The 24140-nt window shown below is 43.1% G+C and overlaps 1 protein-coding gene across 1 annotated transcript in view; it reads right to left on the bottom strand.

Annotated features, from left to right (window-relative positions):
• Positions 1 to 23882, bottom strand: part of ca5b.L (carbonic anhydrase VB, mitochondrial L homeolog) — a 40521-nt gene extending 16639 nt beyond the window's left edge. Inside the window, exon 1 of the mRNA XM_018256605.2 lies at positions 23662 to 23882. Coding sequence (XP_018112094.1) covers positions 23662 to 23788 — 127 coding nt within the window. The 5' untranslated portion in view covers positions 23789 to 23882. The remainder of the gene's footprint in view (positions 1 to 23661) is intronic.
• Between the last annotated feature and the right edge of the window lie 258 nt (positions 23883 to 24140).

A 24140-nucleotide genomic window follows, 5' to 3' on the forward strand; every position in this document is an offset into this window, starting at 1 on the left:
CATGGGCCCTTGGCCTTACACCAATGGAGGAAACACTATATGTGTGCCACTGGCCTAAGGCTTTGGGTGAGAAATGCAACCAACTTTGGATACTGAATATGAACAATATATAATGAACTCAGGTACTTGGGTGGTCAGACCAACTTTGCAGCATGCAAATGCAATTGGAAAGAGGCCTTAGAGATAAGAAGGGTTAGGTAACTATAAAGTATTCTCAGTTGTTGTCATGTTCACGGTGTCAAGGACACACGTAAAATAGGCAGTGTAAGTATAGGTCAACATTCTGTATGATACCAAAACTCTGCAGTTTTGTGACCATAAAGTGAAAAACAAATTAGAAGATTTATTGAGCACTGCTGAAGGGAGTGTCTCAAAGGCTGAAGTTAATTAGGGGAACCAAGGGTTTTTTAGGTTTTGAACAAACAGCAATGCCTATTTAAACCACACCCCTGTCAAACTCCGCCTAAAATTAGTTCATAAACAGGCAAGGCGTGTCTAAGTCCTAGATGTGGATTTCCAGGTCCCGCCTCCTAGTTACAACTTCGCCGATCATTGAATATCTTCCAGTTCTACCTCCAGCATGTCTTTCTTACAAATACAATCAATATACAATCAATGTAAATAATATATTATCATTATAAATTGTGTTGATTTCCACCAAAAGGAACCAATTGCCCTTTAAGGAGGGTTCAAAAAAGCTGTGAAAGTGAGAGAATGTGCATGTATGCAGGTTTGCTGTCCAAACACGAATGGGGTGTTGCACATGCAAATATACACTCGTTGCACTTAGGGGCACTTCTAAAAAACAGTATAGAAAGGGGCTGTGGGGGGATCGGTGACAAATATTTTAATTTAGAAATCATGAAGGCTATTACCCCACAGCTTCCCTCCTTTACATATATTTCATTAAAGGAGCCACAGGAGGTAGTCTGTACATTTGCTATTAAGGAAGAAAAGATCCTTCCAAATTCTAATGTATTTCTTTGGTTTACAATCCCTTGTACTCAGGGCCACCATTAGAAATCAAAGGGCCCCATACAACACCACAGTTAAAAGACATCAGCGCTAAAACGGTAAACCCCCCACACACAAGTTATAAAAAGCCATTGATGGTCAGGGCCCCCTATAACTTAAAAAAAACTGTGGCACCAGGGCCCCCATAAGTTAAAAATGGCGCCAGGGCCCCTCTTACAAGTTAAAAAAATTGGGGCCCCAGAGAATATTTAAAAATAAAAAAAACATTGGTGGCAGGGGCCTGTAGAGTATTAAAGAGATAATGACACCAGAAATTAAACTCTTTTTTACATCTTTCATAATATTGCCTTTGAAAGCTACTTAGAACTTTGCCATAAAGTATTTGCAGGATACTTTTACTTTCCCATGTTCATGTACTGTATGAGGGGGCTGCCATATTTGTGCAGCAGGAGTCCATTAGCATTAGAAACTTTAACTGACAGGCTGAGATGGGACAGTCAGGTTGGCAAAACAGTCAGGTTTAGAAACTTCAACCAACAATAACTTACAAAAACAAACCTCTCAGCAAAAATGATCAACATGACCCATAGGTAACTTTAATGTAAATTAATATTTTAAAAAGTAGTTAGTTAATGTCAGTATCACTTTAAAATAATACATTGGTGACTAGGGCTTTAAAAAATAAAAAAACACACATTGGTGTTCAGTAGAATTGAATTAGTGGCTTCAGGACTTCAAGTTTGGCTCTTGTCATGACTCTGGGTCTTTTCGTGGCTTTAGGACTTCAGTTTCGGTTCTTTCCATGACTTCGGGTCTTTTCATGGCTTCGGGACTTCGGCTTTCCGGCAGTTCAGGTCTTTTGAAGAGGCGGTATGTTTTCGGTGATGCCAAGGGGGGGCTTGCTATTTCAAAAACTGCAGCACAGCTGGGCCCCCCTTTTATTGTTAAGATTGTTTATTGTGCATGCCTTTTGTGAAAGTAAAGGGACAGACAGCCAATACGACAAAGAAATGACCAAAGTCTCCTCATATACTGGGCTGGACTGGGAGTCAAAATAGGCCCTGGCATTTCAAGTACAAAAGGCCCAACCAGCCCCCCACCAGCCTACTGCACAGTGACTGTCTATGGCATCTTACAGCAGCCCCTCTGGCATTTGCCAGAACTCAAAGATTGCCAGTTGGGGCCTGATCATACATTATATCAGTTAGCATGGATGGGTGAATCTTCCATTCAAACGATTGATAAGTGATAGGATCTTTCACAGAGTGACCAACAAAATCTGCCCATGTATGGCCAGTTTAGCAGTTTCCTCTCTTGCATTTTTCAGAATCCACAGATTGCCTTCCAGACCTGATGTTGAGAGAAGGAGATCTGCTTACATCTTGTCAGTGCATGAGGGTTGATTTATGAGTAATGATGCTCCTGTTCTTGTAGTTTATGTAATCTCTGTGATAGTGATGTGCAGGTCCTGAAAAGCTCAACCCACACCTGACCATAGCCCACAAAACCATAACCCACACACCTGACCCTATCCTGCAAAATGTTGCTATTGTAGGCAGGCCCGGACTAGCACTCTCTAGATCCTGGCAAATACCAGATTGGATTATGTAAAATGCTATAGACATTGACTATTTATTGGGCCCATGGGGGCCTCTTTGGATTGAAATGCAAGGGCCTAATATGAATCCCAGTCAACACCGTGTTGTGTGACCTGTGCCCAACCCATACTTGTAGATCAGTAACACCAGTATAATCTAGTGGGGGAGTGGAGACATTTTACAGAGCAAGAGGAGAGACTAAAGGTAGGACTATAGGGACGATTTACGCACTTCGTCTGCATCTGACAGTCGTGTCGCCTCGGATCAACGCTGTGACACCATCCGACAATGCTATTACTTACCTTATTTCTGTCGCATCCGACGTGACGCCTGCGTTTTTGCGCAGCGCGCCGGTTCGCACGGAAAACGTCTGTGTAGTCCTACTCTAAGTGCCTATACACGAGACTCTCCCAAAAATGTAGCTTTGCTAATGTCTGTCCAGCTGCTAATGTGCAAGTTCAGCAATCACAGGGAAATGGGATTCTTGGCACAATAAACTTAAAGCAGTTTTACAAGATACTGTGTGTACTGCAGGATCAGTTTTACCTGCATCCAACCTGAAGCCCACCATGTGTACCCATGTTTGAGGCCAAACCTGGCTGACCGATGGGTTCTGAGCTAGTCTCTGCACAGTACTACCCTAAACTGAAGACAGAGGAGCATGGATGCTGCTGGAGGATGGGGTCTGGGTAGTTTGACTAGAAGCTACATACAGTGGCGATTTTCTTATTATTGTAAATAGCGCGTATTTATAAAAGACCAACATGTGTTGCAGTGCTGTATAATGAATGGGTGTATACATTGAACATACAGATTTGCATAACAAATACCAGGCCCTGGTTAAGAATTTACAATCTAAAGGTATTTTAGGACATCCTGCTGCTAATTAATAGTGTGCCTTACACTCTTCCCCCATCAGACCTTCGTTGTGCTTCCTCCTGTTTGTACTGTTTTATTATTATAAAAATGAGAGGTATTTGCTTAAAATGGACTGTATGGGAGATGGCCTTCCTGTAATAGAGAGCATTTTGGATAACCATTTTCCAGATAAAGGATCTTATACCTATACTTGTCAATGCTGCTACAATTAGCCCCTCTCCTTTTAAATTGTAAGGTTTAATGAGCAGGGCCCTCTGTACCACCTGTATCATACAATAATAATAATAATAAATCACGATATGCAAGATTGTTTACCATTTAACACACATTCCGGAATGTGAAATTCTGAAATGCATAAACACACATCATACAAGCACACTGTGACAATGATTTTTACCCCCTGCCACCCTGATGTGGCCTCTGTGCTGCCTCCCCCCTAACCCTGTGCTCACCTTTACATGGGGTCCAGGGACTGCGCTCTCTTGCACTAGAAGAGCTGAATTTCTGGTTTTAAAAGCCTGAAATTCGGGTCTTAAAATTACCAAGTGCTTTTTTGCAGCCCCTGGTAACTCACAGGATCTGCCACCTGAGGCAAGATGAGAAACAGTGCACAGTGAGTGTGTTTGTCTTTATATTTACTTATACATGGGTTGTGTTTAAAATTGTAAATTCATGTACAATGCCTGTGTGTATGGACACACCTCTTTGGATTTTAATGGGAACACACTGTACAGCAATACCCTAGTGTGTGCCATCATATTGGAGAACATGCCAAGAAAACAAATCAGCACCGAAAAGTTTCCATAATGATTTGATCCTGTGCCCAGCTGTCTCTCCATAACAACCTTTTCTCAAACATTAGGGAATTTATAAAAGAGCTTTCTTGTTTTCGGAATTAATTTAACCATTTATCATCAGCTCATATAATCCTACTGTTGCCTTTGCAAAACATATCAGGCTTTGTTTTTTTTTTCTCTACACAGGTGTTAAAGGGGTCCCTTGAGGGACAAATACGTTGACTGAATAAAACATTTATGAAGCACTCTATATGAAGACTATTAAAAACATTTGAACATTAAAGGGAACGTCCAGCAAGAAACTTTTTTGTATATTAAAAAAAATGTGATTCTAAAAAATATTACAATATATATTAATAATGAAAAATATTGAGTTGACCTATTTTTACCAGTTTATTGAATTTATCATATCAAATAGGTGCTCTTGGTTTCTGCCACAGCCTCACACTTTATCAACCAGATTGGCTTTCAGCATCCATGTTCCTGTTCAGCGTTAAAGTCAGGGATCAGAATGACACAAGGTAGCAATAAACCCTAGGGCGCTGCTCTGCCCGTTCTGATCAGGTAAATGGGAGTATGGCTGTTTTCTGCACTTTGGATGGCACAGAGGGGGAAGATAGGCCTCCTTTAACATCAAGTACAAAGTATGCTCTATTTAATACAGAGAGAAAGTAAATCAATGTAGGCATTTGCAATATATATATATATATATATATATATATATATATATATATATATATATATATATATATTGTGACAGGGTGTTTGGAAAACACCACTGACTTGCAGGAAAGTACATGGAAAAGAGTACATTTAAACTGCAAGATAGGTGTTGCAGAGGGATACTTGGCTCAGGTAGGGTTCATATTCCCTCTCAGCCAGGTAATTAAGTGGCAGCTGAGAGAGGATCTAGCTGACAATGTAAAAAGGCTGTGTGAGCACAACTCAGAGCTCTCCAGGGAAGTGAGGGGCTGTGAGAGACAGAGCTGGGCAGAAGGAGCTTTTCTGCCAGCAAGAGAGTTCCAGAGCTTGGAGCCTAAATCCCTTGTGGGGAAAGAAACAGAAAAGGACTGGCAGAGGCTAGTGAGTCTGAGTCCCAGGAGGGTAAGCCAGCAGGGCTGAGTGTGAAGCCCAAATACTTCAAGGTGCAAGAGGGTGAGAGTTTCCCTTAATGGTGAGCGACCAGAGGGGGGAAAACCCTGAATGTTTTGCAGTGTATTTACTGAACTGTACCCTGCATGTTCTACAGTGAAGTTGACCTGTAACCTGAACATTTTTCTGTTGCCTTTTTGTTGGGAATGTCCAGTGCTTAATAAAGCTGTGTTTTGTCCTAAACCTTGGTGTCCCTGTCTCTAAACTCCAAAATCCTATGCTACCTGCCTACCAAACGCTAATTCCCCCATAAAAGTGCATGTGCAGGCCAGTGGCATGTCACAATATATATACAGTGTATATATATATACAGTGCCAAAGGTGCACACCATTTACAGGATAGAGTACCTGGGTGCCCGAGCCAGCAGGGTAAATGTATAGGTGAAAAATGGCGGCACTCACAGGATTTTCAGGTGAAATAAAGAAAAACTTTTTATTTAACTCGATATATATATATATAGTAAAATGTGTGTTTTTATAAAGTTATTGTAATTTTATTTTATAGTTTGGCCTTGTTAACCTAAGATTATAGAGCAACACAAAGCATGTTGGGAAGGCTTGGAAGATTACCCTGAATTGTGGTTAAAGGTCATAGAAACATGTAAAACTAGAAATATCTGAAATTTGTTTACCTCAGGGACTGAGAACTAAAATAACTTTGCATCAATTGAATCTCCATATATTTATTGTAATACAGGTAAAGGACCTATTATCTAGAATGCTCAGGATTTTCCGGATAATGGATCTTTCCATTGTTTGGATCTTCAAACCATAAGCCTACTAGAAAATCATTTATACAGAGCCGAAACTAAGGGTAGGCAGAGTAGGCAATGTGATTTGTATGGCTGCACCATTAGTGCAAGCGGTCCGGCTCCTGCAGCAACGCCCAACCTCCCTATTATTTGCTGGCATCGGAGCATTTTTTGGCATCCAGCAATTCTTCTCAATGTGTGGTTGTGCAGGCGCTGTAGGAAGCAGCGCGTCCAGACGTCAACGTCACCACCATCATGTCATATTAAGACGGCAGTGGGCAGCAGAGAGAGAGGCGGAGAGCTGGGCTGGCACGTTGGTGTGGGGCGGGTTAAAGAAAACTGGAGAAAAACAGACTGGCCTTTTTCTGATGCTTCCTGTTCCTATTTATGGCTGACCGCTGGCACAGGTACAGATCTGGGGCAATATTTATGACTGACCGCTGGCACAGGTAAGGATCTGGGGCAATATTTATGACTGACCGTGGCACAGGTACAGATCTGGGACAATATTTATGGCTGACCGCTGGCACAGGTACAGATCTGGGGCAATATTTATGACTGACCGTGGCACAGGTACAGATCTGGGGCAATATTTATGGCTGACCGCTGGCACAGGTACAGATCTGGGGCAATATTCATGACTGACCACTGGCATAGGTCCAGATCTGGGGCAATATTTATGACTGATCGTTGGCACAGGTACAGATCTGGGGCAATATTTATGACTGACCGCTGGCACAAGTACAGATCTGGGGCAATATTTATGACTGACCGTTGACACAGGTACAGATCTGGGGCAATATTTATAATTGACCGCTGACACAGGTACAGATATGGGGCAATATTTATAACTGACCGCTGACACAGGTACAGATCTGGGGCAATATTTATGACTGACCGTGGCACAGGTACAGATCTGGGACAATATTTATGGCTGACCGCTGGCACAGGTACAGATCTGGGGCAATATTTATGACTGACCGTGGCACAGGTACAGATCTGGGGCAATATTTATGGCTGACCGCTGGCACAGGTACAGATCTGGGGCAATATTCATGACTGACCGCTGGCATAGGTCCAGATCTGGGGCAATATTTATGACTGATCGCTGGCACAGGTACAGATCTGGGGCAATATTTATGACTGACCGCTGGCACAAGTACAGATCTGGGGCAATATTTATGACTGACCGTTGACACAGGTACAGATATGGGGCAATATTTATAACTGACCGCTGACACAGGTACAGATCTGGGGCAATATTTATAACTGACCGCTGACACAGGTACAGATCTGGGGCAATATTTATGGCTGACCGCTGGCACAGGTACAGATCGGGGGCAATATTCATGACTGACCGCTGGCATAGGTCCAGATCTGGGGCAATATTTATGACTGATCGCTGGCACAGGTACAGATCTGGGGCAATATTTATGACTGACCGCTGGCACAAATACAGATCTGGGGCAATATTTATGACTGACCATTGACACAGGTACAGATCTGGGGCAATATTTATAATTGACCGCTGACACAGGTACAGATCTGGGGCAATATTTATAACTGACCGCTGACACAGGTACAGATCTGGGGCAATATTTATGACTGACCGTGGCACAGGTACAGATCTGGGGCAATATTTATGGCTGACCGCTGGCACAGGTACAGATCTGGGGCAATATTCATGACTGACCGCTGGCATAAGTCCAGATCTGGGGCAATATTTATGACTGACCGCTGGCACAGGTACAAATCTGGGGCAATATTTATGACTGACCGCTGGCACAAGTACAGATCTGGGGCAATATTTATGACTGACCGTTGACACAGGTAAAGATCTGGGGCAATATTTATAACTGACCGCTGACACAGGTACAGATCTGGGGCAATATTTATGGCTGACCGCTGGCACAGGTACACATCTGGGGCAATATTTATAATTGACCGCTGACACAGGTACAGATCTGGGGCAATATTTATAACTGACCGCTGACACAGGTACAGATCTGGGGCAATATTTATGACTGATCACTGGCACAGGTACAGATCTGGGGCAATATTTATGGCTGACCCCTGGGACAGGTACAGATCTGGGGGCAATATTTATGGCTGGCACAGGTACAGATTTGGGGGCAATATTTATGGCTGACTGCCAGCACAGGTACAGATTTGGGAGCAATATTTATTGCAGGCACAGGTACAGATTTGGGGGCAATATTTATGGCTGGCACACATACAGATTTGGGGGCAATATTTATAGCTGGCACATGTACAGATTTGGGGGCAATCAGAGCCGGGCCAACTCAGCCAGGCGCCCTAGGCAACCTGGCCGACCACAGCGCCGGCTGTGCGACACTACGCTCAGGTGCGCATGCGTGAAACTGCGATTGAGCGCGCATGCGCGAAACTATGTGCGAGCATTGCTTGAAACTGTGTGCACGCATGCGCAGAAGCGCAATTACGGAGAAAACATCAGCGCCAGTTGGGGAGAGACGGGACCGGACAATGGGGTAGGCGACAGAACAGGTACCTGCCCGGCGCCCACCCAGCTTTGCGCCCTAGGCACGTGCCTACTCTGCCTACCCCTAGTTCCGGCCCTGGAAGCAATATTTATGGCTGACTGCCAGCACAGGTACAGATTTTGGGGCATTATTTTTACTAAATACAAGCCTTGGGATATATATCTTTTGATACAAAAACATTTTTCCTTATTGGCTGCCTTTGGAACCGGGGCATATTCCTCTGGTTTTTGTGAAAGATATATGGAAATCAGATGTATGGACTCCCAATAATGCAATGATCAATATTTATTGCAGGCACAAGTACAGATTTGGGGGCAATATTTATGGCTGGGAGCAATATTTATTGCTGGCACAGGTACAGATTTGGGGCAATATGTATTGCTGGCACACGTACTGTAAGGGGCCCGAAGGCACAGCAGTAATAGTTGTGGACCAAAGAGGAGACCAAACCAGGTTCGAAGTACAAAAGGGTTTATCCAGAAGAATCGTCTAGGTACAGGCAAAATATCAGTTCAGGCGGCAATCAAACGGAGACAAGGGAACAGGCAAAGATCGGTACACAGATAATCAGAATATAGAAACACACCCAGGAACACAAGTCAATGGAACCTATAATTGGGCAAGGAAGAAAAGGGGAATGGGGTTTAAATAGTCCATGGCTTGGCGCCAAAACGTCGACGCGCTGGCGTCAGACGCAGACGCCAGCGTCCCCACGCTGGCGCCCGATTCTGACGCCGGCGTCCGTTCCGTCGCCGACGACCAATCCCTGAGCGTGAAGATGCCGATGTCACAGGACAGCGCCCAGCAGGAGCCATGCGGTGGAGCAGAAGGTCGCCATCTTGGAAGCCATCTTGGGTGAGTGTAACAGTTTCCATTACAGTACCCCCTTCCCTAGGGGGGGCCTCAGGACCACCGGGACCAGGACGAGAAGGAAACTGCTTGTGGAACCTGCGGACAAGGATGGGAGCATGAACGTCAGAATTCCTCACCCAGGAGCATTCCTCAGGACCGAAACCCTTCCACTCAATGAGGTATTGGAGAGCACCCCTGGAAAAGCGAGAGTCTAAGATTCTGCTAACTTCGAACTCCAAATGATCATTGATGACAACAGGAGCTGTGGAAGAAGAAGAGGGAGAAGAGACTGCAGGCTTAAGGAGAGATACATGAAACACATTAGGGATCCTCATCTCAGGCGGAAGAAGAAGACGGACAGCCACAGGATTGATGACCTCGATGATGGGAAAGGGACCGATGAACTTGGGACCAAGTTTAGGAGTGGGAATCCTGAGACGAATATTTCGAGTGGACAACCAAACCTTGTCACCAAGAGAGTAAGTTGGAGAAGCAATCCTCTTTTTGTCGGCAAATTTCTTCTGGGAAGAAGCACTCTTTCCCAAATTAGCAGCCGTAGCATGCCAGATGGCCATCATATGGGCAGCTTGATCATTGGCGGCAGGAACGTTGGTGAGTAGGAGGTCCTGGGGAAATGCCAAAGGGTTTAAACCAAAAACACAGAAAAATGGAGACTTCTGGGAAGAGGAATGCAGGGAATTGTTGTGGGCAAACTCCGCCCATGGAAGAAGGTCTGACCAGTCATCCTGACACAAGGACACATGACAACGCAGGAACTGCTCCAATGCTTGGTTGACACGTTCGGCGGCCCCATTGGACTGAGGATGGTAAGCGGAAGAAAATTGAAGAGAAATATTCAAGGCTTTGCACAGTGACCTCCAAAACTTAGACACAAACTGAGGACCACGATCAGACACGATTTCTGCAGGAAAGCCATGGAGGCGGAAAATATGTTTGATGAAGAGTTCAGAAAGTTCCGGAGCAGATGGCAGTTTGCGGAGAGGAGTGAAATGAGCCATCTTACTAAATCTGTCGATCACCACCCAGATGACAGTGTGGCCGGAAGAACTTGGAAGATTGACAATAAAGTCCATGGCAAGATGAGTCCAAGGTCTAGAAGGAATGGGTAAAGGCAACAAAAAACCCTTGGGGGGAGAATGTCCAGACTTAGAAACGGCACAGGTGGAACAAGAGGAAACAAAGTCTTTAACATCCTTCCTTAAAGATGGCCACCAGACCAGACGAGACAAAAGTTCAGTAGTCATTTTAATCCCAGGATGACCGGCCTGTTTGGAATTGTGAGAATGAGACAAAATGGCAAGACTAAACTCAGGAGGAACAAAAGCTAAACCCAGGGGAGTTTCTTCAGGAGCAGAAGCTTGAGCGGAGAGTAACTGAGGAGCACAGGAAGGAAATAAGGCTGCGATAATCTTGGAAGAAGGAACAACGGGTTCGGGGTCCTCGGAGAAAGAATCCTCAGGAATAAAGCTTCTGGATAGTGCATCGGCCTTCTTATTTCTGGAACCAGGGCGAAAAGTAATGACAAAATTAAACAGGAAAAGAAAAGTGCCCACCTGGCTTGCCGGGGATTGAGGCGTTTGAGGGACTGGATAAATTCGAGATTCTTGTGGTCAGTAAAGATCGTTACCGGAACAGAAGAACCCTCTAATAAGTGTCTCCATTCTTCCAAGGCCAGCTTAACAGCAAGTAGCTCCCGGTTGCTAACGTCATAGTTCTGTTCAGGGGAAGAAAACTTTTTGGAAAGGAAAGCACACGGATGAAGTTTACCATCAGAAGAAGATCTCTGAGATAGCACAGCTCCAGCACCGATATCCGAGGCGTCAACTTCGATGAAGAAGGGTTGAAGAGGCTCGGGGTGTCTAAGGATTGGAGCGGAGGAAAATGCTTCCTTGAGAGACTTGAAGGCTTCCAAAGCTTGAGGGGGCCAGTGTTGAGGTTTGTTTCCACCACGAATCAAGGCAAGGATTGGAGAAAGTCTGGAAGAAAAGTTTTTAATGAACTGTCTATAGTAATTTGCAAAGCCGACAAACCTTTGAACAGCTTTAACGCTGGTAGGAAGAGGCCAGTCCAGGATTGCAGAGACCTTGGCAGGATCCATCTTGAAGCCTAGAGAAGAAATGATATAGCCAAGAAAAGGGATAGAAGAGACTTCGAAGGTGCATTTTTCCAACTTGGCGTAAAGATTGTTTTTCCTCAGTCTGGATAGTACTTCACGTACTTGGTTGCGATGTTCCTGGAGATCCTTAGAAAAAATAAGAATGTCATCCAAGTAGACGACCACACACTGCCCCAATAAATCTCGAAAAATGTCATTAACAAATTCCTGGAAGACCGCAGGGGCATTACAGAGACCAAAAGGCATGACCAAGTACTCATAATGACCATCACGGGTATTGAAGGCGGTCTTCCACTCGTCCCCCTCACGAATCCGAATGAGGTTATAGGCCCCACGAAGATCCAACTTAGTAAAGAGACTGGCACCCCTAAGTTGATCAAACAGTTCAGAAATGAGAGGAAGAGGGTACCTGTTTTTAATGGTGATTTTGTTAAGTCCTCTGTAGTCAATGCAGGGCCGCAAACTACCATCTTTTTTTTCAACAAAGAAGAACCCCGCTCCTGCAGGGGAGGTGGAAGGACGAATAAATCCTCTCTGAAGATTCTCCTGGATATAGGACTTCATAGCAGAAGTTTCCGAGGGAGAAAGTGGGTAGGTGCGGCCACGAGGAGGCATGGAGCCGGATAAAAGTTCTACAGGGCAGTCGTATGGACGATGAGGTGGAAGATTCTCGGCAGAACTCTTATTAAAGACACCGGCAAATGCTTGATACACAGAGGGAAGTGAAGAGTTTGAAGACACAGAAGAAATTTTAACGACAGGGACAGCAGGTAAACAGTTCTGTAAGCAAAATGGGCTCCACCTGGAAACTTGTGTAGAGGCCCAATCGATAACAGGATTATGGAGACACAACCATGGTAGACCTAGAACAACTGGAGTGGAGGGGCAATCAATAAGAAGAAAGGACAGTCTTTCCAAATGCATAGTGCCCACCTTGAAAGAAAGTTCTTGAGTGGATTGCGAGATGATAGCAGATGACAAGGGACGATCATCAATCGCCAGGACTCAAAGAGGATTCGCCAAAGACTGGAGAGGAATGGAATGGTTTCCAGCGAAGACTCGATCCATGAAATTTCCAGCAGCGCCAGAATCGAGGAAGGCCTGAGAAGAAATCTTTTTGGAACCAAACTGGATCTGCACTGGGAGGAGGAAACGTTGAGCAGAAGAATGGGGAGAACGACAAATCCCACCCAGGTAAGTCTCCCCAAACTTACCTAGGCCTTGGCGTTTCCCGGCTTCACTGGGCATTCATGAGCAAAGTGAGCTTTGCCCCTGCAGTAGAGACATAACCCCGCCGCCCTTCTCCGATTCTTCTCCTGTTCGGAAAGACGGGCCCGTCCGATCTGCATCGGTTCCTTAGCTGGTAACGAAGAAGAAGCAGAAGCCGCAGGAGTTGGAGAGGGCGAGATGTAAGCAGGATCATAGAGCAAGGGTCTCTGGAAGCGGGGGGGCCAGGATAGGCTGAAATCGGGAATTCCTCTTGGAGCGTTCATGGTCTAGTTCGACCTGGAACTCTCTCTGGCTGGTATCAACCTTCACGGCCAAGGCGACCAGGTCCTCCCATCTGGAGGGAATTTCTCGGGACACCAGGTCGTTTTTTATCCGCATGGCCAATCCGTTGTAAAAGGCTGCATGGTAACCGTCGTTGTTCCAAGAAGTCTCCGCCACCAGAGTGCGGAATTCTATGGCATACTCGGAGACTGAGCGGACGCCTTGCTGCAGCTGGAAAAGCCTAGCGGAGGATGCAGTGGCACGACCTGGAGCATCAAACACCGTACGGAGTTCTTGGACAAAGGCCCTGGCGTTGTCAATCAGCGGATCCTCCTTTTCCCAAAAGGGTGATGCCCACTCCAAAGCCTTTCCCTGCAGACGAGTGATTAAATAACCCACTTTTGCACGTTCAGAAACAAACTGACCTGGCAGCAGGGCGAACTGAATCTCGCACTGGTTAATAAAGCCTCTGCACGCTTCTGGATCACCGCTGAAAAGAGGTGGAGCAGGAAGGCGTGGCTCAGAAACCTGAAGCGGAATTGAAATGGCCGGAGCAGGCACAACCGCAGGGGCCGCAGGAGACAGAGCAGTCAGCTTCTCCAGGATCGCTTCAAGGGCCTGGCCAAAATGGGATTGTTGAGCTTCATACGTTTTCATCTGAGAAGCCAATCCACGAATGGCCCCTCCGACATCAAGAGGTGCTTGGGCCTCCTCCGAGGGGTCCATGGCCCAATTATACTGTAAGGGGCCCGAAGGCACAGCAGTAATAGTTGTGGACCAAAGAGGAGACCAAACCAGGTTCGAAGTACAAAAGGGTTTATCCAGAAGAATCGTCTAGGTACAGGCAAAATATCAGTTCAGGCGGCAATCAAACGGAGACAAGGGAACAGGCAAAGATCGGTACACAGATAATCAGAATATAGAAACACACCCAGGAACACAAGTCAATGGAACCTATAATTGGGCAAGGAAGAAAAGGGGAATGGGGGTTTAAATAGTCCATGGCTTGGCGCCAAAACGTTGACGCGCTGGCATCAGACGCAGACGCCAGCGTCCCCATGCTGGCGTCCTGATGCCGGCGCCCGATTCTGACGCCGGCGTCCGTTCCGTCGCCGACGACCAATCCCTGAGCGTGAAGATGCCGATGTCACAGGACAGCGCCCAGCAGGAGCCATGCGGTGGAGCAGAAGGTCGCCATCTTGGAAGCCATCTTGGGTGAGTGTAACAGTTTCCATTACACGTACAGATTTGCGGGCAATATTTATGGCTGGCACACGTACAGATTTGAGGGCAAAATTTATAGCTGGCTCAGGTACAGATTTTGGGAATTTTTTACGGCTGGCTGCTGGCACAGTTACAGATTTGGGGGCAATATTTATGGCTGGCACAGGAACAGATTTGGGGCCAATATTTATATAAATGAAAAGTTTCAATCATGAATGTATTTGTTTATTAAAAGGTTTGTTTATTAAAAAAATGTATTGGTAAGATGGGAAATGGTAATACAGAATGGAGGGTGCTGATTGAAGCCCTTGCCTAGGGTGCCAAACTACCTTGGCCTGGCCCTGCATTTAAACATTAAACAAATGCCAGATTAGCTTCCAATAATTATTAATTTTATCATAGTTTGGATCAAGTACAAGATAATATCTTATTACAGAGAACGGAATTTTTAAAAAAATAAATTTGGAGAGAGAGAGAGAGAGAGAGAGAGATGAATTAATATATATTGTACCCTGGATGCAAGTGCTTATTGAAGGACCATATGTTTAGAGTAAGGTCAGTCATGAAAATAATTATTAGTCTTTAGCAAGGTATGTGTATGTAGCAAGGTATAAATATAATATTCAGAGCAAGCTCACCGAATTTCTTTGTTGGCTTCTTCCACAGGTATTCTGTGTGTAATACCCAATAGTTCAATGCATTCAGTAGTTATGGAACAAATCCAGGGCAGCAACTTGTCTGCAAAGTTCTTTATTGGGATAATGAGTTACACAACATGTTTCGGGCCCACGCCCTTTATCAAGTGATAAAGGGCGTGGGCCCGAAACATGTTGTGTAACTCATTATCCCAATAAAGAACTTTGCAGACAAGTTGCTGCCCTGGATTTGTTCCAAAACTACTGAATGCATATGTAGCAAGGTATGTTGCTATAGTTTTTATTTGACAATATATGAATAAATGTGATTACTATTGAAGAAATACACACACAAATGGGCTGATAAAAGACAAGTATGTTTATAATTCAGTGAACAATTACCTATGCCTACATACTGTGCTTTACTGTCTTCTTAAAGGAAACAAATGGCCCCTGCTCCTGGTTCAGTTTCTTTGTAATTAATGTGATTTTAAACAGCTCTTTGACAATTTATGAAGTTTTGTTTTTTTTGAGAAAAATTCAGAATAAAGCGCTTATGCACAGTCTATGATGTAAAATGGAATATTGGCTGACTGTATTCATAAAAAGTTGGATAACATGATTCATAAAATCCTACAAATTAGTCATAGTTTGTCATAAAAACAACCACAGTCTGAACATTGATATGATCTTTAAATGAACAGTTATGCTTAAATACCAATTTTCTTAAATTGATTTATGACATTCTCAGATATATAAATATAGATTATATAATATAGATATATAATAAATAGATTGATAGATACACACAGATTTACTTCCAGAGGTATAATAAAGACCCTCAAATTCTCAAGCATTACAATCATGAATGTATTTGTTTATTAAAAGGTTTGTTTATTAAAAAATGTATTGGTAAGACGGGAAATGGTAATACAGAATGGAGGGTGCTGATTGAAGCCCTTGCCTAGGGTGCCAAACTACCTTGGCCTGGCCCTGCATTTAAACATTAAACAAATGCCAGATTAGCTTCCAATAATTATTAATTTTATCATAGTTTGGATCAAGTACAAGATAATATCTTATTACAGAGAACGGAATTTTTAAAAAATAAATTTGGAGAGAGAGAGAGAGAGAGAGATGAATTAATATATATTGTACCCTGGATGCAAGTGCTTATTGAAGGACCATATGTTTAGAGTAAGGTCAGTCATGAAAATAATTATTAGTCTTTAGCAAGGTATGTGTATGTAGCAAGGTATAAATATAATATTCAGAGCAAGCTCACCGAATTTCTTTGTTGGCTTCTTCCACAGGTATTCTGTGTGTAATACCCAATAGTTCAATGCATTCAGTAGTTGTGGAACAAATCCAGGGCAGCAACTTGTCTGCAAAGTTCTTTATTGGGATAATGAGTTACACAACATGTTTCGGGCCCACGCCCTTTATCAAGTGATAAAGGGCGTGGGCCCGAAACATGTTGTGTAACTCATTATCCCAATAAAGAACTTTGCAGACAAGTTGCTGCCCTGGATTTGTTCCACAACTACTGAATGCATATGTAGCAAGGTATGTTGCTATAGTTTTTATTTGACAATATATGAATAAATGTGATTACTATTGAAGAAATACACACACAAATGGGCTGATAAAAGACAAGTATGTTTATAATTCAGTGAACAATTACCTATGCCTACAGGTATTCTGTGTGTAATACCCAATAGTTCAATGCATTCAGTAGTTATGGAACAAATCCAGGGCAGCAACTTGTCTGCAAAGTTCTTTATTGGGATAATGAGTTACACAACATGTTTCGGGCCCACGCCCTTTATCAAGTGATAAAGGGCGTGGGCCCGAAACATGTTGTGTAACTCATTATCCCAATAAAGAACTTTGCAGACAAGTTGCTGCCCTGGATTTGTTCCAAAACTACTGAATGCATATGTAGCAAGGTATGTTGCTATAGTTTTTATTTGACAATATATGAATAAATGTGATTACTATTGAAGAAATACACACACAAATGGGCTGATAAAAGACAAGTATGTTTATAATTCAGTGAACAATTACCTATGCCTACATACTGTGCTTTACTGTCTTCTTAAAGGAAACAAATGGCCCCTGCTCCTGGTTCAGTTTCTTTGTAATTAATGTGATTTTAAACAGCTCTTTGACAATTTATGAAGTTTTGTTTTTTTGAGAAAAATTCAGAATAAAGCGCTTATGCACAGTCTATGATGTAAAATGGAATATTGGCTGACTGTATTCATAAAAGGTTGGATAACATGATTCATAAAATCCTACAAATTAGTCATAGTTTGTCATAAAAACAACCACAGTCTGAACATTGATATGATCTTTAAATGAACAGTTATGCTTAAATACCAATTTTCTTAAATTGATTTATGACATTCTCAGATATATAAATATAGATTATATAATATAGATATATAATAAATAGATTGATAGATACACACAGATTTACTTCCAGAGGTATAATAAAGACCCTCAAATTCTCAAGCATTACAATCATGAATGTATTTGTTTATTAAAAGGTTTGTTTATTAAAAAAATGTATTGGTAAGACGGGAAATGGTAATACAGAATGGAGGGTGCTGATTGAAGCCCTTGCCTAGGGTGCCAAACTACCTTGGCCTGGCCCTGCATTTAAACATTAAACAAATGCCAGATTAGCTTCCAATAATTATTAATTTTATCATAGTTTGGATCAAGTACAAGATAATATCTTATTACAGAGAACGGAATTTTTAAAAAATAAATTTGGAGAGAGAGAGAGAGAGAGAGAGAGATGAATTAATATATATTGTACCCTGGATGCAAGTGCTTATTGAAGGACCATATGTTTAGAGTAAGGTCAGTCATGAAAATAATTATTAGTCTTTAGCAAGGTATGTGTATGTAGCAATGTATAAATATAATATTCAGAGCAAGCTCACCGAATTTCTTTGTTGGCTTCTTCCACAGGTATTCTGTGTGTAATACCCAATAGTTCAATGCATTCAGTAGTTGTGGAACAAATCCAGGGCAGCAACTTGTCTGCAAAGTTCTTTATTGGGATAATGAGTTACACAACATGTTTCGGGCCCACGCCCTTTATCAAGTGATAAAGGGCGTGGGCCCGAAACCAGGCCCGGACTGGCAATCTGTGGGTTCTGGCAAATGCCAGAGGGGCTGCTGTATGGTTCAATAGAAAGGTACCATATAGTGGGCTGGTAGGGGGCTGTTTGGGCTGGTGGGGGGCTGTTTGGGCCTCTGTGTACTTGGAATGGCAGGGCCTATTTTGACTCCCAGTCCAGGCCTGCCCGAAACATGTTGTGTAACTCATTATCCCAATAAAGAACTTTGCAGACAAGTTGCTGCCCTGGATTTGTTCCACAACTACTGAATGCATATGTAGCAAGGTATGTTGCTATAGTTTTTATTTGACAATATATGAATAAATGTGATTACTATTGAAGAAATACACACACAAATGGGCTGATAAAAGACAAGTATGTTTATAATTCAGTGAACAATTACCTATGCCTACATACTGTGCTTTACTGTCTTCTTAAAGGAAACAAATGGCCCCTGCTCCTGGTTCAGTTTCTTTGTAATTAATGTGATTTTAAACAGCTCTTTGACAATTTATGAAGTTTTGTTTTTTTTGAGAAAAATTCAGAATAAAGCGCTCAACAAAGAAGAACCCCGCTCCTGCAGGGGAGGTGGAAGGACGAATAAATCCTCTCTGAAGATTCTCCTGGATATAGGACTTCATAGCAGAAGTTTCCGAGGGAGAAAGTGGGTAGGTGCGGCCACGAGGAGGCATGGAGCCGGATAAAAGTTCTACAGGGCAGTCGTATGGACGATGATGTGGAAGATTCTCGGCAGAACTCTTATTAAAGACACCGGCAAATGCTTGATACACAGAGGGAAGTGAAGAGTTTGAAGACACAGAAGAAATTTTAACGACAGGGACAGCAGGTAAACAGTTCTGTAAGCAAAATGGGCTCCACCTGGAAACTTGTGTAGAGGCCCAATCGATAACAGGATTATGGAGACACAACCATGGTAGACCTAGAACAACTGGAGTGGAGGGGCAATCAATAAGAAGAAAGGACAGTCTTTCCAAATGCATAGTGCCCACCTTGAAAGAAAGTTCTTGAGTGGATTGCGAGATGATAGCAGATGACAAGGGACGATCATCAATCGCCAGGACTCAAAGAGGATTCGCCAAAGACTGGAGAGGAATGGAATGGTTTCCAGCGAAGACTCGATCCATGAAATTTCCAGCAGCGCCAGAATCGAGGAAGGCCTGAGAAGAAATCTTTTTGGAACCAAACTGGATCTGCACTGGGAGGAGGAAACGTTGAGCAGAAGAATGGGGAGAACGACAAATCCCACCCAGGTAAGTCTCCCCAAACTTACCTAGGCCTTGGCGTTTCCCGGCTTCACTGGGCATTCATGAGCAAAGTGAGCTTTGCCCCTGCAGTAGAGACATAACCCCGCCGCCCTTCTCCGATTCTTCTCCTGTTCGGAAAGACGGGCCCGTCCGATCTGCATCGGTTCCTTAGCTGGTAACGAAGAAGAAGCAGAAGCCGCAGGAGTTGGAGAGGGCGAGATGTAAGCAGGATCATAGAGCAAGGGTCTCTGGAAGCGGGGGGGCCAGGATAGGCTGAAATCGGGAATTCCTCTTGGAGCGTTCATGGTCTAGTTCGACCTGGAACTCTCTCTGGCTGGTATCAACCTTCACGGCCAAGGCGACCAGGTCCTCCCATCTGGAGGGAATTTCTCGGGACACCAGGTCGTTTTTTATCCGCATGGCCAATCCGTTGTAAAAGGCTGCATGGTAACCGTCGTTGTTCCAAGAAGTCTCCGCCACCAGAGTGCGGAATTCTATGGCATACTCGGAGACTGAGCGGACGCCTTGCTGCAGCTGGAAAAGCCTAGCGGAGGATGCAGTGGCACGACCTGGAGCATCAAACACCGTACGGAGTTCTTGGACAAAGGCCCTGGCGTTGTCAATCAGCGGATCCTCCTTTTCCCAAAAGGGTGATGCCCACTCCAAAGCCTTTCCCTGCAGACGAGTGATTAAATAACCCACTTTTGCACGTTCAGAAACAAACTGACCTGGCAGCAGGGCGAACTGAATCTCGCACTGGTTAATAAAGCCTCTGCACGCTTCTGGATCACCGCTGAAAAGAGGTGGAGCAGGAAGGCGTGGCTCAGAAACCTGAAGCGGAATTGAAATGGCCGGAGCAGGCACAACCGCAGGGGCCGCAGGAGACAGAGCAGTCAGCTTCTCCAGGATCGCTTCAAGGGCCTGGCCAAAATGGGATTGTTGAGCTTCATACGTTTTCATCTGAGAAGCCAATCCACGAATGGCCCCTCCGACATCAAGAGGTGCTTGGGCCTCCTCCGAGGGGTCCATGGCCCAATTATACTGTAAGGGGCCCGAAGGCACAGCAGTAATAGTTGTGGACCAAAGAGGAGACCAAACCAGGTTCGAAGTACAAAAGGGTTTATCCAGAAGAATCGTCTAGGTACAGGCAAAATATCAGTTCAGGCGGCAATCAAACGGAGACAAGGGAACAGGCAAAGATCGGTACACAGATAATCAGAATATAGAAACACACCCAGGAACACAAGTCAATGGAACCTATAATTGGGCAAGGAAGAAAAGGGGAATGGGGTTTAAATAGTCCATGGCTTGGCGCCAAAACGTTGACGCGCTGGCATCAGACGCAGACGCCAGCGTCCCCATGCTGGCGTCCTGATGCCGGCGCCCGATTCTGACGCCGGCGTCCGTTCCGTCGCCGACGACCAATCCCTGAGCGTGAAGATGCCGATGTCACAGGACAGCGCCCAGCAGGAGCCATGCGGTGGAGCAGAAGGTCGCCATCTTGGAAGCCATCTTGGGTGAGTGTAACAGTTTCCATTACACGTACAGATTTGCGGGCAATATTTATGGCTGGCACACGTACAGATTTGAGGGCAAAATTTATAGCTGGCTCAGGTACAGATTTTGGGAATTTTTTACGGCTGGCTGCTGGCACAGTTACAGATTTGGGGGCAATATTTATGGCTGGCACAGGAACAGATTTGGGGCCAATATTTATATAAATGAAAAGTTTCAATCATGAATGTATTTGTTTATTAAAAGGTTTGTTTATTAAAAAAATGTATTGGTAAGATGGGAAATGGTAATACAGAATGGAGGGTGCTGATTGAAGCCCTTGCCTAGGGTGCCAAACTACCTTGGCCTGGCCCTGCATTTAAACATTAAACAAATGCCAGATTAGCTTCCAATAATTATTAATTTTATCATAGTTTGGATCAAGTACAAGATAATATCTTATTACAGAGAACGGAATTTTTAAAAAATAAATTTGGAGAGAGAGAGAGAGAGAGAGAGAGATGAATTAATATATATTGTACCCTGGATGCAAGTGCTTATTGAAGGACCATATGTTTAGAGTAAGGTCAGTCATGAAAATAATTATTAGTCTTTAGCAAGGTATGTGTATGTAGCAAGGTATAAATATAATATTCAGAGCAAGCTCACCGAATTTCTTTGTTGGCTTCTTCCACAGGTATTCTGTGTGTAATACCCAATAGTTCAATGCATTCAGTAGTTGTGGAACAAATCCAGGGCAGCAACTTGTCTGCAAAGTTCTTTATTGGGATAATGAGTTACACAACATGTTTCGGGCCCACGCCCTTTATCAAGTGATAAAGGGCGTGGGCCCGAAACATGTTGTGTAACTCATTATCCCAATAAAGAACTTTGCAGACAAGTTGCTGCCCTGGATTTGTTCCAAAACTACTGAATGCATATGTAGCAAGGTATGTTGCTATAGTTTTTATTTGACAATATATGAATAAATGTGATTACTATTGAAGAAATACACACACAAATGGGCTGATAAAAGACAAGTATGTTTATAATTCAGTGAACAATTACCTATGCCTACATACTGTGCTTTACTGTCTTCTTAAAGGAAACAAATGGCCCCTGCTCCTGGTTCAGTTTCTTTGTAATTAATGTGATTTTAAACAGCTCTTTGACAATTTATGAAGTTTTGTTTTTTTTGAGAAAAATTCAGAATAAAGCGCTTATGCACAGTCTATGATGTAAAATGGAATATTGGCTGACTGTATTCATAAAAAGTTGGATAACATGATTCATAAAATCCTACAAATTAGTCATAGTTTGTCATAAAAACAACCACAGTCTGAACATTGATATGATCTTTAAATGAACAGTTATGCTTAAATACCAATTTTCTTAAATTGATTTATGACATTCTCAGATATATAAATATAGATTATATAATATAGATATATAATAAATAGATTGATAGATACACACAGATTTACTTCCAGAGGTATAATAAAGACCCTCAAATTCTCAAGCATTTAGATTTATATAGTCATAACATGTATTGATCATATTACAGCCATAATATGTATACCCCCATTTTGATTGAGTAATTAGGGTTTATGCTAAACATACTTAACAAATTATAGGGTGATAAATTCCTGTCTCTCTCTCTCTCCAGCAGTGCATTCAAATTCTTGTTATGGATAGTCAGTTGACTAAATTAAGTTGACAGGTTCTGAACCTACTTCTGTATATATATATTGATGTGATATAGTTCCAACCAGGAATCTTTTCCCTGTGATTCTGTGAGTTTTCTCCCATCTAAAAAATATATTGGCAAGACAATGTGCAGCGTTGGTCATGATATGTGTGTGGTAGCTGTTTTGACTGATAATAATTAAACTTAATTCTAATGTAAAAATGTAAATGTTGTAATTGCTGGAATGAAAATCCCCCCCACACACACACACACCAAAGGTGCAAGCTAACAGAACCCACACGCTTTTTTGTAATGGACCCCCAGCAAGGAACTCCTGGAGTGGACAACTATGCAGGGGCACACAAATGTACATAATGAGCGCATACCCTTGTTTGCTCATTATGTGCATGTGTAGCATTTGTCAACATCTTCCCTGATTATATTTCACACACACACACACACATGCACTGAGGAGTGCTGGGGCACTCACATATGTGTATGACATAGATGCACTTGATGCTGTTTTTTTGGGGATCAAGGTGCTTTCTGTGAATGGTTCTCCTCCCATAAACACACACATATATAGGCAGTGTATCCTATGTCTTTTTTAAAGGAAGAACCCTATACGTCATGCCTATGAATGAAGTCAAAATAGTTACAAATTTATATTTATATACACAACAGAGATGTTAAAAAATAAATAAATAAATAAATATATATATATATATATATATATATATATATAGAAACCAGCTGCCTGGGTGCAAAGAAAACATAAGCAAAAAGTTCTGCGCGCGCACACACACACACACACACACACACACACACACACACACACACACACACACACACACACACACACACACACACACACACACACACACACACACACACACACACACACACACACACACACACACACACACACACACACACACACACACACACACACACACACACACACACACACACACATATAGTATGTATTTGTAAATACCACTTTGCACATTAATGTTCCTCATTGATTGGATGTAAAGTAAATAAAGAAAAAATAATGCAATACTCACAGTTTGCTCGATTGTCCTGAAGATTACATCCAAGCAGGCTGCAATGCCTGACTTGAGACACCTTTTGATTAATAAAAGCACGTCTTCCTAGTTGCTGTATGAGGGGTATAATAGATACCACTTTCATCTTCAGGAAACTAGCACGCTAATCAATCGGAGAAGTAAAACTCTGTCACTAATTGGCAAACAACTCCCTGCACTCTGACACCTGTTCTGTTACTAGATAAATGACAAAGTGACAAAGAAGTTCTGTCTTTTATAGAATTGGATGCTGAGTGCATGGCTGTTTTTTTCCATTTAAACAAAATAGTTAATATTCTACCCAGTGCTTCTGATTGGCTACAAGTTTATTGGGCAGGGACAGTCTCCACGCCTTATTCTGCAACCAGCAGTAGCCTGGCTTTTTAACAGACTGCCTAGTAAATGACTAAAGCCACTTTTCTACTAAGCCATCAATCAAAGCTTATTCTACATTAGAA

The sequence above is a fragment of the Xenopus laevis genome, chromosome 4L (genome assembly GCF_017654675.1).
Source record: "Xenopus laevis strain J_2021 chromosome 4L, Xenopus_laevis_v10.1, whole genome shotgun sequence".
Classification (NCBI taxonomy): domain Eukaryota; kingdom Metazoa; phylum Chordata; class Amphibia; order Anura; family Pipidae; genus Xenopus; species Xenopus laevis.